The following is a 17,149-nucleotide window of genomic DNA, read 5'->3' as shown; positions in this document are numbered from 1 at the left end:
GGTGTGTACAGACAGCAGTCTTTAAACGGGTGTGTACAGACAGCAGAGTCTTTAAACGGGTGTGTACAGACAGCAGAGTCTTTAAACGGGTGTGTACAGACAGCAGAGTCTTTAAACGGGTGTGTACAGACAGCAGAGTGGATAAACAGGCCGTCAGTGACGCAATTCAAGTTCCGTTTTCACAGCAGTTTATTCCACTTTACCCTAAACGGTTGTCTGAGCCGGTGGTCTTAGCAGTACTACCAGTAAAAGGTATTATATATATACCTTGAATAGTGTCATACATATATACACACACACACACACACACACACACACAAGGGTGGGGGGGGGGGGAGTTAAGTGTAGTCAGGCATTCTCAACAGTAGCAGAGAAGCTCATATTCTCACACACAAACACGCACACACACACACACACAAACACGCACACGCACACACACACACACACAGGAGCCCGTGGCCTTGAGTGAGGGGGATCACAAGGCGGTGTGTTCATGACAGCTCAGCACAGCGGTGCGGGGTCTCAGGTGTCAGAGGGTCTCAGGTGTCAGAGGGTCCGCTGCTTCAACGTGCTGCTGTGGATGTACTGGATGTGGAGGTAAACACCACCAGAGACACAACCAAATCACTGTATACCTGGAAATACCTACTCTATACCAGGAAATATATACTGTATACCAGGAAATACATAACGTATACCAGGAAATACTTACTCTATACCAGGAAATACATACTGTATACCAGGAAATACATACCGTATACCAGGAAATACCTACTCTATACCTGGAAATACCTACTCTATACCAGGAAATACATACTGTATACCTGGAAATACCTACTCTATACCTGGAAATACATACTGTATACCAGGAAATACCTACTCTATACCTGGAAATACATACTGTATACCAGGAAATACCTACTCTATACCTGGAAATACCTACTCTATACCAGGAAATACCTACTCTATACCTGGAAATACCTACTGTATACCAGGAAATACCGACTCTATACCTGGAAATACATACTCTATACCTGGAATTACATACTCTAACCCTACGTATAGTCCAGCTGCTCTCACGTCACTACCACAACAACAATAATAAAAACAACAACAAATATACATTTTACAAGAGTGTCTTGAGAATGTATCTAAACTAAAAGATATCGAGGGGGTCCTTGATATTCCAGAACTTTCTCTCCCTCGCAAAAAGAACTGAAGAAAAGAAGAAAAAAGAAAAAAGAAATATATATATATATAGATATATAAATAAGTCCCCAAAATGTCTTATAACCTTTTTAGGTAACACCGCACAACAACAAAAAAATACGATAAAATTGTGTTTTCGTTTGCCGTATCAAGCTATTAGGCTGGGGCACGACAACGCCCTCACAGGGGGAGAAATGTTGCTGGTTTCCATGTTTTGCTCTGGTAATTGTGTGGTGTTTTTGCAGCTAAAGCGCGCAGGTAAAGGTCAGGTATTCATTGGCTTAGTTGGGTCTCTCTCAGCGTGGGCTCTTCTATATGTATACGAACACCACTGGGCTCAGCTGACCTTTCCGCTGGTCCACATCAGACTAAGTGCATGCACTCTGTGCTGCTGGGGGTATTTAAGGAAGCTGAAACTTTATTGAGAAAGGAAGTCAAACACAACAGCTAGATAGGTTGTATAGGGCCTACAGTACAAGGGCTTTTTACACACGACAGGGCCCCGACCCAAACCATACTGTGCTGGCTCAGTTAACCTATCAAAAGGAGACTGACTCAAGCTAGTGGGGACCGATCCAAAAGCTTCAAATCACGGGGAGACATTTTGGAAATATGTCAACAAGCAGCAGGAAAGGAGGGAAGCTGGTCTGTAATTCATGGCTGGCTGGACATGTAAATAAACAAATAATAAACATTGATTTGCTCTGATGAGGCGTCTATTGATCAGGGGGAGCCGGTATGAGGGCGTATGGTGGGGTATCGGCGCTGTGATGATATGGTGCTTGGTGTGTGTGTGTGTGTGTGTGTGTGTGTGTGTGGCTGGAGGAGGCGGTGGCATGACGAGGTGCCTATGAAATCTGAGAGCACTGGTCCAGAACTCTCATTAAGAGACACAGTGGTGATGCAGGGTCAGAGTGTGTGTGTGTGTGTGTGTGTGTGTGTGTGTGTGTGGAGACTGGGGGATGTGTGTGTGTGTGAGGAGGGGGTACTGTAAGCATGCATGTCTGTTAAATGCGTGTGTGTGTGCCATCACAATTCAGTCACAGCTGCAGAAGCAAATGCAAATGTGTGTGTGTGTGCATGCACGTGTGTGAGATATCAGATTTCAATCTGCACCAGCACAGAATGTTTTTTTTTTCTTTATCCAAAAGCTCCACACCCTGCACAGTGCCGCGTTCTCCTCCAGATAAAGCCCTCACACCCAAACACGGCCCTTCAAATATTCCTACACGGGGCGAAAATTATCATAGGATTTGTCTAGTCAGTTACGGAAGAGACAACCCTGCTCTTTGTGTGGGCTGTCTCTTGATTTGTTTATTTATTTATTTTCCCGGCCGGGGCCAAATCCCTGCCAGACTGCGTGCTGGTTGGCTGTTGGCTGTCGGAGACCTGCCCCAGTGCGCTCTGGGAGGCAGGGATGGAGCCGGCCGAGCACCGCAGAGCCAAACAAAGAGGGATCGGATTCGCTGACCCCCGCGACCTTGTACCCCTGCCGAGGTCATCCCCCGCTGCGCCCCCGCCGTAACACAACACTGACCAGCGCCCCGTTGCCATGGCAGCCGCTCCCCAGAGCCTCCGCCACCGCGCTCTCTCTCTCTGTCTCTCTCTTTCTCTCTCTCTCTCGTCGGCCGGGCGAGGCTCCACCGCCCGACTGTAACTGACAGTGCACAATCCCTCTTCCAGGAATGACACACACACACACACACACACACATACACACAAACTAAAGACAAAGACACACACACACATCCCCCAGTCTCCACACACACACACACACACACACACACACACACACACACACACACACACACACACACACACACACACACACACACACACACACACGGTTGGTTTGAGAAGAAGCTGGCTGGATGCTGGGAAGACGGAGGCTCTCCCAGGCGTCTAGCTGGAAGTCTGGGCAGGATGGAGGGAGGATGGAGGGAGGGAGGGAGGGAGGGAGGGAGGGATGCTGCTCCCTGTCCCCTCTGGGGATCCCACTCTGGCTCCATGAATTATGCAGGCCTGGGTGCAGATAAAAGCTGCCCAAAAACTTCTCCTCCTTTTTTTTCCCTTTCTCGCTATTTTTGGAGGTAACAAATGGAGGTCTGCAGAGGCTAAATGACCCTGAGAGGAACGCATGGAAAACACACCTCATCACTTAATAGGCCCATTTCTAGTAAAGGGAGAGATATCCCTCTCTCTTCCCATCACCACTCTATCTACTGTCAACTACAAGGGCTGAGTCCTCTGGCTGAGAGAGAGAGAGAGAGAGAGGGGGGGGGGTAGAGAGGAGCTCCCTGAACATTCTTCCAACAAGAGAGAGAGAAGGAGAGAGAGAGAGAGAGAGAGAGAGAGAGAGAGAGGGGGGGGGGGGGGTGTGGGGGGGAGCTCCCTGAACATTCTTCCAACAAGAGAGAGAGAGAGGGAGAGAGAGAGAGAGAGAGAGAGGGGGGGGGGGGGGTGTGGGGGGGAGCTCCCTGAACATTCTTCCAACAAGAGAGAGAGAGAGGGAGAGAGAGAGACACTAACTAGAGGTGTCGCCACTAACCTAATTCTCAGGCCTCAGTCACCCAATCACAAACTCTCCATTTTCTACCTCCATTTAGCTATAGAATAGCCATAGCATCCAATTCGCCTCCCTGAAAAAACAGACTATATAACAAACAAACAAACATCTACTGTAAAAATGTTTTAAATACTATCGCGAAAATACAAAAATATGCTATACTGCAGCCTGAAACATTTCCTCAGGCCAGCGGCCATTTTGGTTTGGTCAGAAATATTTGTGCTTGGCTGGCCTCTGCTCATTACTCTGGGCTAATTGACTTAGCCAGTAAATAAGAACCTGATAGCGAGGCTAGCCAAACGGCTAGGATGGAGCTAATTGGTTAATGCTCTGAGAGCCGCGGCCAGTCGGGCCACTCTCGGACAACAGACGCTCCCATCAGTCTCTCTCTCTCTCCCTCTGTGTCTCTGTCTCTCTCTCTCCATCGCTCTCTCTCTGTGTGTCTCTCTCTCTCTCTCTCTCTGTCTCTCTCTCTCTCAGTCTCTCTCATCTTCAAACAGGAAGTAGCTCAGTTGCTAAGTTAATAACTTAGAATGTGTGTGAGGCCAAGGACGTAGGGGAAAGTGAGCACACATACTGCAAACGTTTGGTGAATGGCGTTTAAAAAAATACAGCTAAGACGCTGAAGTCACTGGAGGAACATCATAAGGCTTTGACTTTCGCTTTTAACAACAACGTCAAAGGTTACTAAATGTCGAGTTTAATTTGCCTTGTAATGTTTACAGAGTGGCGCCGGCAAGTTTGCAGTGTGGTGTAGCGCCACTCTTCCACTCTTTGGGGAGAACCCTGGCGGTGCGCCCTTGGCTGAATTCCAACAAACCAACCCCTAGCCGCTAACCGCTAGTAAGTACTCCTGACCTGAAAGGAACAACCATAGAGATGGATTGTGTCCCTTCCTCTATGGGAATGACTAGGGCTGGGTCCCATTTCTCATTTCTCCACCCATACACTTGTGTACTCCCCTACATTGATCTAAATGGGAATGGACTGGTATAAGTGCCCATGTTTAGACCAATCCTATTATTTGAAATCCATTTGGAGGGGGAAGTGCAGAAGTGTATACTTCAGGAGAAGGGTGGAGAACCAGGAACACGTGAAAAGTCTACCAACTGACCCTTGAAGGACATTGTGACCTAGACCTACCTACAGGAGCGCCTCCCTGTAGGGGTCAATGTGGAACTCAACATTCTTGTGAGAACATGTCTGAACCAACGCCTCATTCTCAACATGGTATTCACACTCGTCTGTCAGGGGGGACGTTGGACAGCTCAATACCAACCAACCTTCACACAACTTTAGGTGATAGGGCCCATACTGTTCCTGTGCACTCAGCTGCTCCTTATGTGGTCTCTGTTGGTGTGTAGATTCATGGGGGGGGGGGGGGGGGGGATTGTTGCCAAACCCCCCTTGTTCTTTTGATTCCGGCCCACTATCGGTGACATCATCTGACCTGTGTGGTCAATAGCCGGGCGGCGTGTAAACAAACACTAATCCTGCTCCCCATCTCCACGCCCACGCCACCGCCGTGGCTCACACTCAAAGGCTTCGATCACCACCTAGGGCCAATCCATTCTTCCTTCCCTGCACCCTCCCTCTTTCCCTCTTTCCCCTCTCTCTATCTCTCTCTCACTCTCTCTCTGTCTTTCGTTCTCTCTTTCTTTCTTTCTTTCTCTCTCCTAGCCTTTCTCTCTGCCCATCCCATGGCTTTGTTTGTCCCACGGACAAAGACGAGGCTTCAAACAACAACAACAACAGTGTTGTTTGGCAGTGAGCGAGGTTATTATATGAGTTTTTTAGAGATGATACATAGGAGGACATGTTTGTGGGAGCACGGCTTGGCCACGATGGCATGTGGTTTCTTTGTGCTGTTGAAAAAAAACACACACACACACACACACACACAGACTCTCCCTTTGAAACCCCCACCCCCACACACACTCTCTCTCTCTCTCTCTCTCTCAAACATACACATACACACACCTCTCTCACTCTCACACACACACGCACACACACACACACACACAGTGGTGCAGACTTACGGGAGCTGACGCTGTCCACATACTGGGGTAGGTAGGGGGCCCACAGGTCGATGGTATCCTTCCTGCCTGACTGGCCAATCCTGCGCAGCTCGGCCAGGAGCAGGGCCTGGGCCGCCTCTCTCACCTGCAGGAGGAACACTGGGTTAGCATCAGCTATCACTGGGTTAGCATCAGCTATCACTGGGTTAGCATCAGCTATCACTGGGTTAGCACCAGCTATCACTGGGTTAGCACCAGCTATCACTGGGTTAGCATCAGCTATCACTGGGTTAGCATCAGCTATCACTGGGTTAGCATCAGCTATCACTGGGTTAGCATCAGCTATCACTGGGTTAGCACCAGCTATCACTGGGTTAGCATCAGCTATCACTGGGTTAGCATTTCTCTCTCTATCTATCTATTTATCATTGGGTTAGCATCAGGGATGACTGTCCACCCCTCTCTCTCTCTATCTACCACTGGGTTAGCATCAGGGATGACTATCCATCACTGAGCAGCAACATATCATATATATATAGCCTGGAGAATCATTCTCATGAGAATCATTCTAATAATAATTGGCAACTGTCATGTTAAACTGTGTGTTTGTTAAACATTAGCTAAACATGTGCACTGTAAACACACACACACACACACACATACATACAGAGGGTGTGTGTGCGCGTGCGTGTACAGTGTGTGTGCGTGTGTCTGCGTGTGAGGGAATGGAGTGAACCAGAGGAAAAAAAGGGGCCCATTAGAAACAGAGTGAGGGAGACCTGCTCCATCACCCGAACCACCTTGCCAGCCAGCCAGCCAGCCAGCCAGCCAGCCAGGGTAGAGCTGACTCCAATTACACACCCAGGACCCAGCTGCAGCCCCCTTAGACCTGCACTGCCCCCCCCCCCCCCCCCCAAAGCTGCACATTCAACAGAAATCCAGCGGCGGAGGCCGGGGCAGGGAGTCAAGGCCATCCAGTCATTTCTCAAGCCACAGAGCAGCAGGCCCCCGTCAGGCCCCCGTCAGGCCCCCGTCAGGCCAACGCAGCCCCACATAGGTCTCGCTCCCAGCCATCAGCGCTCTGACAAACCGCATGGGTGAGCGAGCCTAGTGTGACAGCCAGGGAGGTTAGTGAGACACACACACACACCTACGTGTGGGCGTGTGCGTGTGAGAGAGACACACACACACACACACCGACAGACACACAGGCGCGCGTGGGCACTTACACACACATACACAGGTGCACACACAGGCACACACATACACAGGCGCGCACACACACACACACACACACACACACACACACACACACACACACACACACAGACCCCTCTGTGACCCTCACCTTATTGGTATGCTGTCAGGGTTCTCTTTTCTCTCTTTTTCTGAGAGGTTCACTGTGGTTTTGTGTGTGTGTGTGTGTGGGTGTGTGTGTGTGTGTGTGTGTGTGTGTGTGTGTGTGTGTGTGTAGCTACAGCATAATCATGCTGTAGTGCAGAGGCCTGAGCTAGTAAAAGATGTATGGCCAGTGTGTGTGTGTCAAGAGAGAGGAATCTCTCCCATGATTTACCAGACCAAGGAGCATGTTTAACTCCGAGACTACAGCACAGCACAGTGCAGTACATGACTGAGGGAGGAGACCTGTCGCCGGGAGACTGAGGCTCTGAAGCGACATCTCAAGTCATTCCCTATTACAGTACGAATTGAAAATGGGATGTTTAGATTTTAGCTAACAAATGAATCTGGCGTCTACGAGGAGTCATTTGTCAATTTGGAACATATTCACTATCAGTGTTTTAAATGTTTTGGAGTATGGGGTTCTAATGGTTATGGTGTAGTAGTGGTTGAGTGTGGGGGTTGTAGTTTTAGAGAATTAGTAATAGTGGTATAGTGGTTATGGTTTAGTCGTTTTTTGAGTGTGGGGGGTTGTAGTTTTAGAGACGTAGTTGTCATAGGATACTAGTGGTTATGGTGTTGTAGATATTAAGTGCAGGGATTATAGTTTTAGACAGTTAGTAGTAGTGGGATAGATAGTGTTATAGGTTAGTGTGGGGGTTGTAGTTTTAGAGGGATTGTTACAGTGTTATAGGTTAGTGTGGGGGTTGTAGTTTTAGAGACGTAGTTGTAGTAGGTTACTAGTGGTTATGGTGTAGTACTGTAGATACTGAGTGTGGGGTTGTAGTTTTAGAGGGATTGTTACAGTGTTATAGGATAGTGTGGGGGGTGTAGTTTTAGAGACGTAGTTGTAGCAGGTTACTAGTGGTTATGGTGTAGTACTGTAGATATTGAGTGTGGGGGTTGTAGTTTTAGAGAGTTAGTGGCGGTGGTGGTGTTTACCTCTAGGCAGCGGTCCTGCCAGCGCCGGGCCAGCATCTCCAGCAGGGGCGGTCTGAACTTGTCCAGGCCCAGAAGGTCCGGCAGCATGACGCAGTGCATCGCAGCCAGCTGGCTCCACCCTGGGGGGCACGACACCAGCCACAGGGTCACACAGAGAGCAACGCACAGCTGAGGGCCACTACACACACACACTCATATATAAACACACAAGCACTCACACTCTCAAATACACATACTCTCTCATATACGCACATTCACACTCTCTCTCTCTCACACACACACACACACACACACACACACACACACCTCCCAGATATCGACCACACACACCAAGGCAGAAGTAGAGGCTGACAATCATACATATATAAATGCAGTGATGACCATACTTATCTCCAACCAGGAGCCTAAACACACTTCTATTACTAGCCATTAAACAGCAAGGAAGCCACTGAGGATGAGAACGTGTGTGAAGATTTCAACACCTTTTACAAGTATGAATGCTTGCAAGTATAAATGTGTCTGATATTGAACAGAAACCAATGTCACGTCTAATTCACATATATCTCAAATATATGGTTTTCGATTGAATGTTGCGGATTAGGGAAAGTATACAAAATGTCTTTGTATATATGGACATCAAATGGTAATTTAAATGGCAAAGAAATTGCCGTAATTTCTTTGCATCACTGAACTATAACAACTTACCTTCATCAAAGAAAACAAAGGAGAGAATTCTGTTATGATTTTTTGCAAATAAAACATTACCCATGATGTAATGAAACAAAATGTTATATTAAGGTGCCCTTTATAGGGAGTTTCTAAATTATGTATAACTAGTTAAAAAAACGATTGATTATTTGTTTATAAATCCCATAAACCATTAACAAGCAGGTATAACTCATTAGTTCAGATTGTTCGATAGCCACTTGGTGTTTGCCAAATAATGTAGTGAGCTCACACACACAGTACACAATTATTAATGCTACATAACTGCTTGTTAGTGTGTATAAATGATGTATAAACAAATAATCAACAGTTTATAAAGTAGTTATACATCAAATGAATTGAAAGTGTTACCATAACAAAACAAAAAAAATTCTTTTACACCAGTATATTTGTAAAATGCACTATTTCTTGAATTGGTAAAAAAACAAAAAAACATTAACATTTCACCAGTTAAATTGTTAAACTTCTCTCAATCATATATTCATATTCATTATATCCATATTTCCAGCATTGGGGATGCCAACACATCAGGACAAAATAAAACACACTACGGATAATAACTCATTTTGTTTCACTGCTACCAGTCAACATGCTTGCTTTTTAGTGATTTAGGATCTTCTGCATCTCTTTCTAAAACCCTTTTGTTTCAGTTTATCTGTACAATCATTAACACTGAAAGAGCAGTGCAAAGTGTGTTGTCTACTTTTTTTTCACAACAGTGAAGGCACAATTAAGCTTCCCTTTTCGATAAAATGAAAACAAATTTGACAATTTAAAGATGTGAATACATTCATTTATAGGGGGAAAAGGGTTGCTTCAATAGCAAAATGCTACACCCGGATGAAAAATAAAAAACAAAGATTTAGCTGCATCGAGAGAATATCATTAACCGTAGGAAAAAATAAAAACAGAATTGGAGCATCTACTAATTGGACTTTAGTGCATAATCTTGAACCCCAAAAACGATTTTGCCCATCTTTTTCCAACATGGAAATTCTTTAAAAAACACACCAAAGTTCAAAGAAAAAGGAGATGCTCCAGTATCCAGAGACGCACTTGAGGCTAAATGTCTACGCACTTTTTTTTTCTTTTTTTTTTAACAGTAACCCAATATTTAACAGATATTTGCGAATTTTAACGTGAGCATATACATACAGCATTTTCTCCAGTGTCCAGTATTTAACCCCCTTTTTTCTACCACGACATCCCTGCCAGTATATGACAGTAGGTTGGTTGGCTGTTGGTTTCCTAACCAAGGGAGTCCCTAGGGCAGGCAGGGGCCTCTAGTAAAGGCAGGGTGGCCTGCAGCCTTACCAGGGGACAGGGACAACTGGACAGGTGGCTGATGTTGTTAATATTGTGTTCTCTGGTAGTGTTCTCCACCAGGTGGAAAGAGCAAGCATGCAGACAGAGTGAATACACACACTGACATTAGGACAGACAGACAGACAGACAGACAGGACCAATAACTTAGACCAGGACAGACAGACAACATACTAGACCAAACTGATCACAACTGTGATGAGGCACTACCGGACTGAGGGGAAGAGCGCATGATAGATGGGCAGAGAGAGAGAGAGAGAGAGAGAGAGAGAGAGAGAGAGAGAGAGAGAGAGAGAGAGAGAGAGAGAGAGAGATAGATAATGACAGAAAGAAAGAGAGACAGAGACAGAGACAGAGAGAGAGAGAGAAAGAGAAAGAGAGAGAGAGAGAGAGAGAGAGAGACAGAGACAGAGACAGAGACAGAGAGAGAAAGAGAAAGAGAGAGAGAGAGAGAGAGAGAGAGAGAGACAGAGACAGAGAGAGAGAGAGTATAGTATCTAGCTGGAGGTGTTAGAGGAGTAGTACCTTCGTTGACTGAGGGACAGGTATGGAAAGCGGGGCCAGAGGGGCTAGGCCCAGTGCCAGGTGTGGTAGTAGTGGTAGTGGTGGTAGCAGCAACAGCAGCAGCTTGCAGAGGAAAGGAAAGAGAAGTCAAGAGGAAAAAGGAAAAAAAAAAATACAAAACACAGACTCCAGCACTTTGAGGAGAACAGGAGAAACAGCAATTAGTAAAAGAGACGCGGACAAAATAGAAAGTCAACATACACTAACAGTTTGGATGGGGAGAAAAGGTTTCAAACCCCTCTTCTAGGACATACAAAGAGGAATAAATATCAAAATATGTTTAAAATTAGACTGTTTATGTTTGAAGCTGTTTTGATTGGTTGATGTTTTAACTTTTAATTCAAATGAGTGAATATATCCAGTTCCAAATATGATACAAAATAGTGGAACGCTAGTTCCAAGAATTTGAAACCTTTTTGTTTCGAAATACTGTACATTCAAAATCATTTTAATTTTATACAGCTCTTGAGAGCTATAGGCCAAATACCAACACCTTTTCTTTCTATTTTCTAAATATTGAGCTGAACAAATAAAAAATAAAAAAATCTATATTAAAAATATGCCAAATTAAAATAACAGATTTTTAACGAAACCACTAAATTAAACATATGACAATTTGTCACCTAAAACTGGACCACCAGGACAAAACAGTATACAATAGTTTTAAGTAATTCTTAAAGTAAATCCCTACAATAAGAGACACAAACGAAACAGTACAAATACATTGGTCTTAAACAGAAGAGGGACTTTGACAGAAAGACATCTCAGTCAAACATATACGTCATACGAGAGAGTGAGCGGGAGAGTTCAGTGGGCAAGAAAGGCAGTGTGTTTTGATTTGGGAATTTGGTGAGAATGAGTTGTGACTTGAGACACCTTGCAGAGATGATGGAGGTGTATGTGTGACTTGACCCCCCCCCCCCCACACACCCATAAGGGGCCTTGGTGGTGGGTAGGAGTTAGGGTGTGTACCGCCACTGAACTTCCCCCCCAAGAGTAGAGAGAGGTGAGTGTTGAGCCTCTGGTGAGTGGGCAAGGCGAGCTCAAGCCATGCAGACAGTGGATGGAAGTCGCAGGGGAGAGGGAGGAAGAGGCAGACAGCAGGGTTGTCAGTGTCAGAGTGGAAAAATAGAACAAACAGGAAAAAAAAAAAATGAAGAAAGCTTTAGAAAAAAAAAAAAACACATTAAAAAAAAAAACCGCCAAGCTGTTGCCATAGCAACGGGAGAATTAAAGATCATCGAGTCATCGTTTACCATGACATACCATTACATGTCATATTACGTCAATAAGAAGAAGAAGAACAACGGTATTATTCACGTGTTAATGAATGTGAATTTACTACAGCTGTTAAACGAAAATACTTTATGAAAAATATCTATCCATCAGGAAAGGAACAGTATTCAAGCATACCTGGAAACCTGAGATTCTAGGATAAGAAATAAAACACAATATTTCTCCTGACCAGCAACAATGAACATCTGGATTCATCTGATATTAAACAAAACCAATATTTACAGCAGAAATCTAAATCATATGACAGGAAACATTATTTTAAGCTGTGCATAAAATAACATAGTTTTACGCTGCATTTATTCTTCTTATTCTAGAAAGCAGGTTACTCAACAGGAACCTACAGCGTGTGTTTGTACCAGTGGAGTGTGTGTTGGCCCTAGTTCCCATAAAAGCAGTTTGATTGGGAGGAGGAGTGATCATGGATTCTCCAGGCCTCCGTTTCCTAAGCTCTTTCATTTCCCTTAATGACGGTGTGACAGCCTGAGAATCTCCACAAAAAGGAAGCATTTGTTTCTCCAAATCCCCCTCCTTTTAACGAGAGCGGCACGCCGTTCACTCGACTTTATCTTGGCACAAGATTTAAAGAACGACTCCATTAAAAAACACTTAATAATACAACCGTGGAACAGTTTTCACAAACCCCCGTTCAGATCAATACACCAGGAAACGAGTAGAGAGAAAAAAAAAAAAGAAAAAAAAAAAAAGAAGAAAAAAAACTCCACGCTTTGAGTAACTTTCATTATCTCCTCAAACCAAAAGAACGATTGAGAATCAATACACTCTATATATCTGAGCCGCAGAGCCATCCTCTTGTTTTTCTCACAGTTTGCAAAAAGAACGGCCTTGCAGGAAAAAAAACAGAACCAAAAAAAAAAAAAATGTTTTTCTTTCGGTATCTAAAGAAATATTACGTGTTTGTTTTAATAACTCCGTCTCCACACAAAGAAAAGAAGCATGTGGTCATAGGGTTGTTATTGTCACACATCACTGAGTTAACACACACACACACATTCTGAAGTGCTGCCCAGTTACTAGATTTTCAACAAAGAAAAATAGAGAAACTATTTAGCATTTGAAAAAGCAGAGGGCCCTTATGGCGAGAAGGGCCTGAACAATTGAAGGATAACAGTGCGATTTAGAGGTCACTACATGACACTTCCTCTCAATAGAGTAAAATAAGCGTATGGCATGCATAAGTGGACACCAATGAGTCCACGCGCTTGGCCCCATTATGCCGTGACAATGGCCTCGAGGCTCAGCGTGCTAATGGTGGCACGTGTTAGGGGGGAAACACGCTGTTTGTTCAACTGGCCTTTGTCCCCGGCCGCGACATCTGCATGGCAACCTGCTTGGCGAGTTGCAGCTAACAGATCCCCCGCAGAGCAGTTAGCGGCTGCATCTTTGGTTAAGAATGTTCAGTCTGTATAGGCGTACAGGTACTTTATATGCTAACTTCACATGATATAGTCTAACAATGGAGGCCTTTTATTATTGATGTCTCCTTGATGGTATATTGGTATAACATACCACATACTCCAGAAGTTTAAGTATGTAACTTAACTTAATATTTTGGTGGATAAGTAAAAATTACTATTAAAAAACGTGTGATACTGAAAAATATGTATATGGGTCATTCCATAAATAAATGGGCCAAAGTGTGACATCAGGGTGAACATTTCTAAATGGTTTGATTGTAATTGTTGTCTTCGTTTCATGCAGTCTCATATGTTTAGTTACAGGAATACAAGACAGGCAAAATAGGACGATAAGCTTTGTTCAATGTGCCAGTGCCTTTTCCCTGTTGTTTTCAATGGGAAGGATGTGTTTTGCCTGTTCCTCAACCATAGCAGCACGTCTTGGTTCTTTTTAAGATAAAACTGGCTGTTTTGTGAACACAGCCCCTTTAAGAACACATTCACTTGTGAACTTGAGGATTTAATGTTACAAAACAGCTTTGAATCAAACAGAAAATTATTGTTGTCATCTTACCTCATGAATTTGGAGTATTGAATGGCGTAACAACAACAACCACCAAAAATATTAATCCTTGTGAACACCAAATATTGTTACATCACGTGGGTTATCACACAAGCCTGCTTTGGAGAGATTTTCATTCACAAAACCCTAACCTGATTTAAGTGATTGGTGAAAATGTCACTGCATAATAAAATGACTGTACACCAAATGTACATCTAGCTAATATTAGGCCTAATTACAAATAACATTAATGACGACAACCACGATTTTTGATGTATAGATCAAGTAACAGTGATAACATGGGTTGGAAGCATTAGACTATTTGTGTGCTCATGAGCACTGTTTTCACTGTGTAACTTAGGAGACACTACATGTTATGCAGTGTCATTTCAAGAGGCGCACATTACAATACTGTACATCAAAGAGCAACGTCCAGGATTATATACATTATGAAATTAAATTAATGTACAGAAATTAATGTATCATTTTAAGACACCAAGCATAAGAAAGAATTAAGCAGGTTTCCAAATCAAGTAATTAATTTTCTTGGATGTTTCCATGTTCCCCCTGTATACCTTTATGCAATTAAAACCAATAATGTTTCTTTCCATTATCACTGACATGTTATGAGGACTCCAAAGATGTCCACAACAAGAAATCCTCATTGGCACTCTTATTTATGAAATGACCCATATATATTATTATTATTATTATTATTATTATTATTATTATTAATAATAATAATAATAAAAATAATAAAAATAACAGTATCAACTGTACCTTATGTTGCTGTGATAGCATTGATTATTATTGGTTATGGGTATACGCTTAATTAGTGTTACATTAACATACAAATTACAAAAAAATATACAAATATAGAGTGCCCTGCAAAAGTATTCAGACCCTTAAAAATGTTTCATATTTTGTTGCCCCAGAGCCTGGAATTAAGAAGATAACAATTTCGAAATCACATCTCAGACGGACTCCATTCAACTTATTAAGTAACTTGTTAATTTTAGGAAAGCCACAGCAAAGAGGTCTGAATACTTATGCAAACAGCTTCTCTGTTTGAATGAAATATTGTAGAATTTTTATTTCACTTTGAAAGTGTTCAGTAGGCTGTGTAGATCAGTGGGGGGAAAAAAAAAAAGCCCGGCTCTGGGACAACAAAAGATGAAAACTTTAAAATGGTCTGAATACATTTGCAGGGCACTGTATATAAATGATAAACTGCCAGCTGTACTGCCCACCCCTATACATGTGTGAGTCCCGACTAAAGGACTGGGGCAGGGTGATAGACAGGCTACAGTAAGCTATTCTAAAGCCCAGACATGTAGGCTAAACTAGGCCAGGCCAGGCTGGGGTTATCCACTCCACTCAGGGCTCTGCAGCCCCACTAGGTCAGGCTAGCCGGGCTAGCTCCTGTGGGGTGTGAGGGCTATGGCATTGACAGGCTGGGAGGAGGACCTCTCATGTCTACCAGCAGCGCCCACAACATCACTGCTTTTTTCCCTGCACGCCCCTGAGTGAAAACGGCCCTTTGTAGTTACCTTGTTTGATCTGTCCCTGCACGGCCGGGCTGGAGACCTGGGGGGATGTCTTTTTGGGAGTCTCGGGGGTGCCCGGTCTTGGAGGCCTGCGGAACACAAAGACAGCATCAAATATTTAGCAGCGAAGCCCCATCTCCACGCTTGAAATTCTGTGTCCGTGTGCACACAAACAAGCTGAGATTGTGTGTGTGTGTGAGCGTGTGTGTGAGCGTGTGTGTGAGCGTGTGTGTGAGCGTGTGTGTGAGCGTGTGTGTGAGCGTGTGTGTGTGTGTGTGAGTGAGAGAAAGAGAAAGAAAGAAAAACAGTCACTGCCAAGTTATTTTTTTCAAACTATACTATACAAACTTTTTCCGGTTCAAACTAAAACAAATGAGATACCCCTCCAAGTCCCCTGAAGTGTACACTGCAGACAGTCCTCTGCCCCACTAGCTCTATCTTTTAGTAACTCTATCATTTGATAGAAGGTGAAAGGAAGGAGTCTTTCCTTTCCTTTTCAAACCTTGTAATTACTGCCAGTACACCTGCAAGTCATCCTACAGTCAGTCAGTCTCTCCCCCACCCACCAGGGTTCCCTGGCTGAGTTCAGCTGGATTTGAACCCTGGTGATTTGGGGCTAATGTGCTAACAGGTTCTCTGAGTCCCTCTCCCCTGTGATCGTTACAGCTCACAGCATCCCCTTTGAAAAGCCCCGGCCCTGGCCCCCGTTCCACTCGGCTAACTGCACCTGTAGCATTCAGACTAATGAAGGGTGCTTCTCGTTAAGCCTGGCTAAAAGTAGGCTAGCACGTAGGCTGGGAGCTAGCGAACAGCTATTACTGCCTGTGATGTTGCAAAACTAGGATTGAGAAGGAAACTTTGGACTTTTTTCAAACGTTTCTCTGCTAACTTGTTCCCTCAGAGGATGGAGGAAAGTTACTGAGAAGTTTTCAAATGTTTGGGCCAAGTCTCTGGCCTTTAGTAAATGTTAAAGTGCAGTTGGAGAGAGCCAGGGAGAGCTGGTGTTAAGACCCTGGGGAGGGGAGGGATTGTGAGAAGGATGAGGTGACCTCTCATTCCACGCACCAGATCAGCCCTGGGTTCAAAATAGTCTTCGGAATCATTTCAAGTCCTTATGTGTGCTTGATTGAGTTTGCCTGGCACGACGTAACCAATGGAACAGTTTTAAAAGAACAAATCCCACCCCTCTGGCACTCCAGGCAGACTCAAACAAACGCAAAAGTAACTCAAACTCAAAGTATTTCAAATTCTTTCCAAAACCAGGTGTACTAACGATGTTTGTTACGCTAGCTTTCAAACGCACCCCGACAGCGGCGCAGAAGACACATACTTCTCTCCTATTCTGTTCCATTTCATTCAGATTCATAAAAAAAAAAAAAAGGACGCATCAATATTGTAACAGGTGGATGAACACAGTACTATTCAATTCTGTTTTTAGTTCCAGATTCATTCAAAGGTTTCATCAATATCATCCTTTTTTCCTCCCATTTATTTCCCTCCCATCCGTGTCTTCTGTGTTCGCCCCCCACACCGGCTGCAACAGCACAGCAGCCGAGGCCGGTACCAGACAAGGGAAGGGAGCA

At 44.2% G+C, this 17,149-nt stretch overlaps 1 protein-coding gene across 1 annotated transcript in view; it reads right to left on the bottom strand.

Moving 5' to 3' along the window:
* wdr7 (WD repeat domain 7) overlaps positions 1–17,149 on the bottom strand; it is a 155,902-nt gene that overhangs the window by 105,977 nt on the left and 32,776 nt on the right. Inside the window, exons 16-18 of the mRNA XM_083670310.1 lie at positions 15,570–15,655; positions 8,134–8,252; positions 5,815–5,938 (exon numbers count right to left, since the gene is read on the bottom strand). Of these exons, the coding sequence (XP_083526436.1) occupies positions 5,815–5,938; positions 8,134–8,252; positions 15,570–15,655 (329 nt within the window). The remainder of the gene's footprint in view (positions 1–5,814; positions 5,939–8,133; positions 8,253–15,569; positions 15,656–17,149) is intronic.

Source organism: Argentina silus (genome assembly GCF_951799395.1).
Source record: "Argentina silus genome assembly, chromosome: 5".
Taxonomy (NCBI): Eukaryota; Metazoa; Chordata; class Actinopteri; order Argentiniformes; family Argentinidae; genus Argentina; species Argentina silus.
This window is presented reverse-complemented; position numbering and strand designations above follow the sequence as displayed.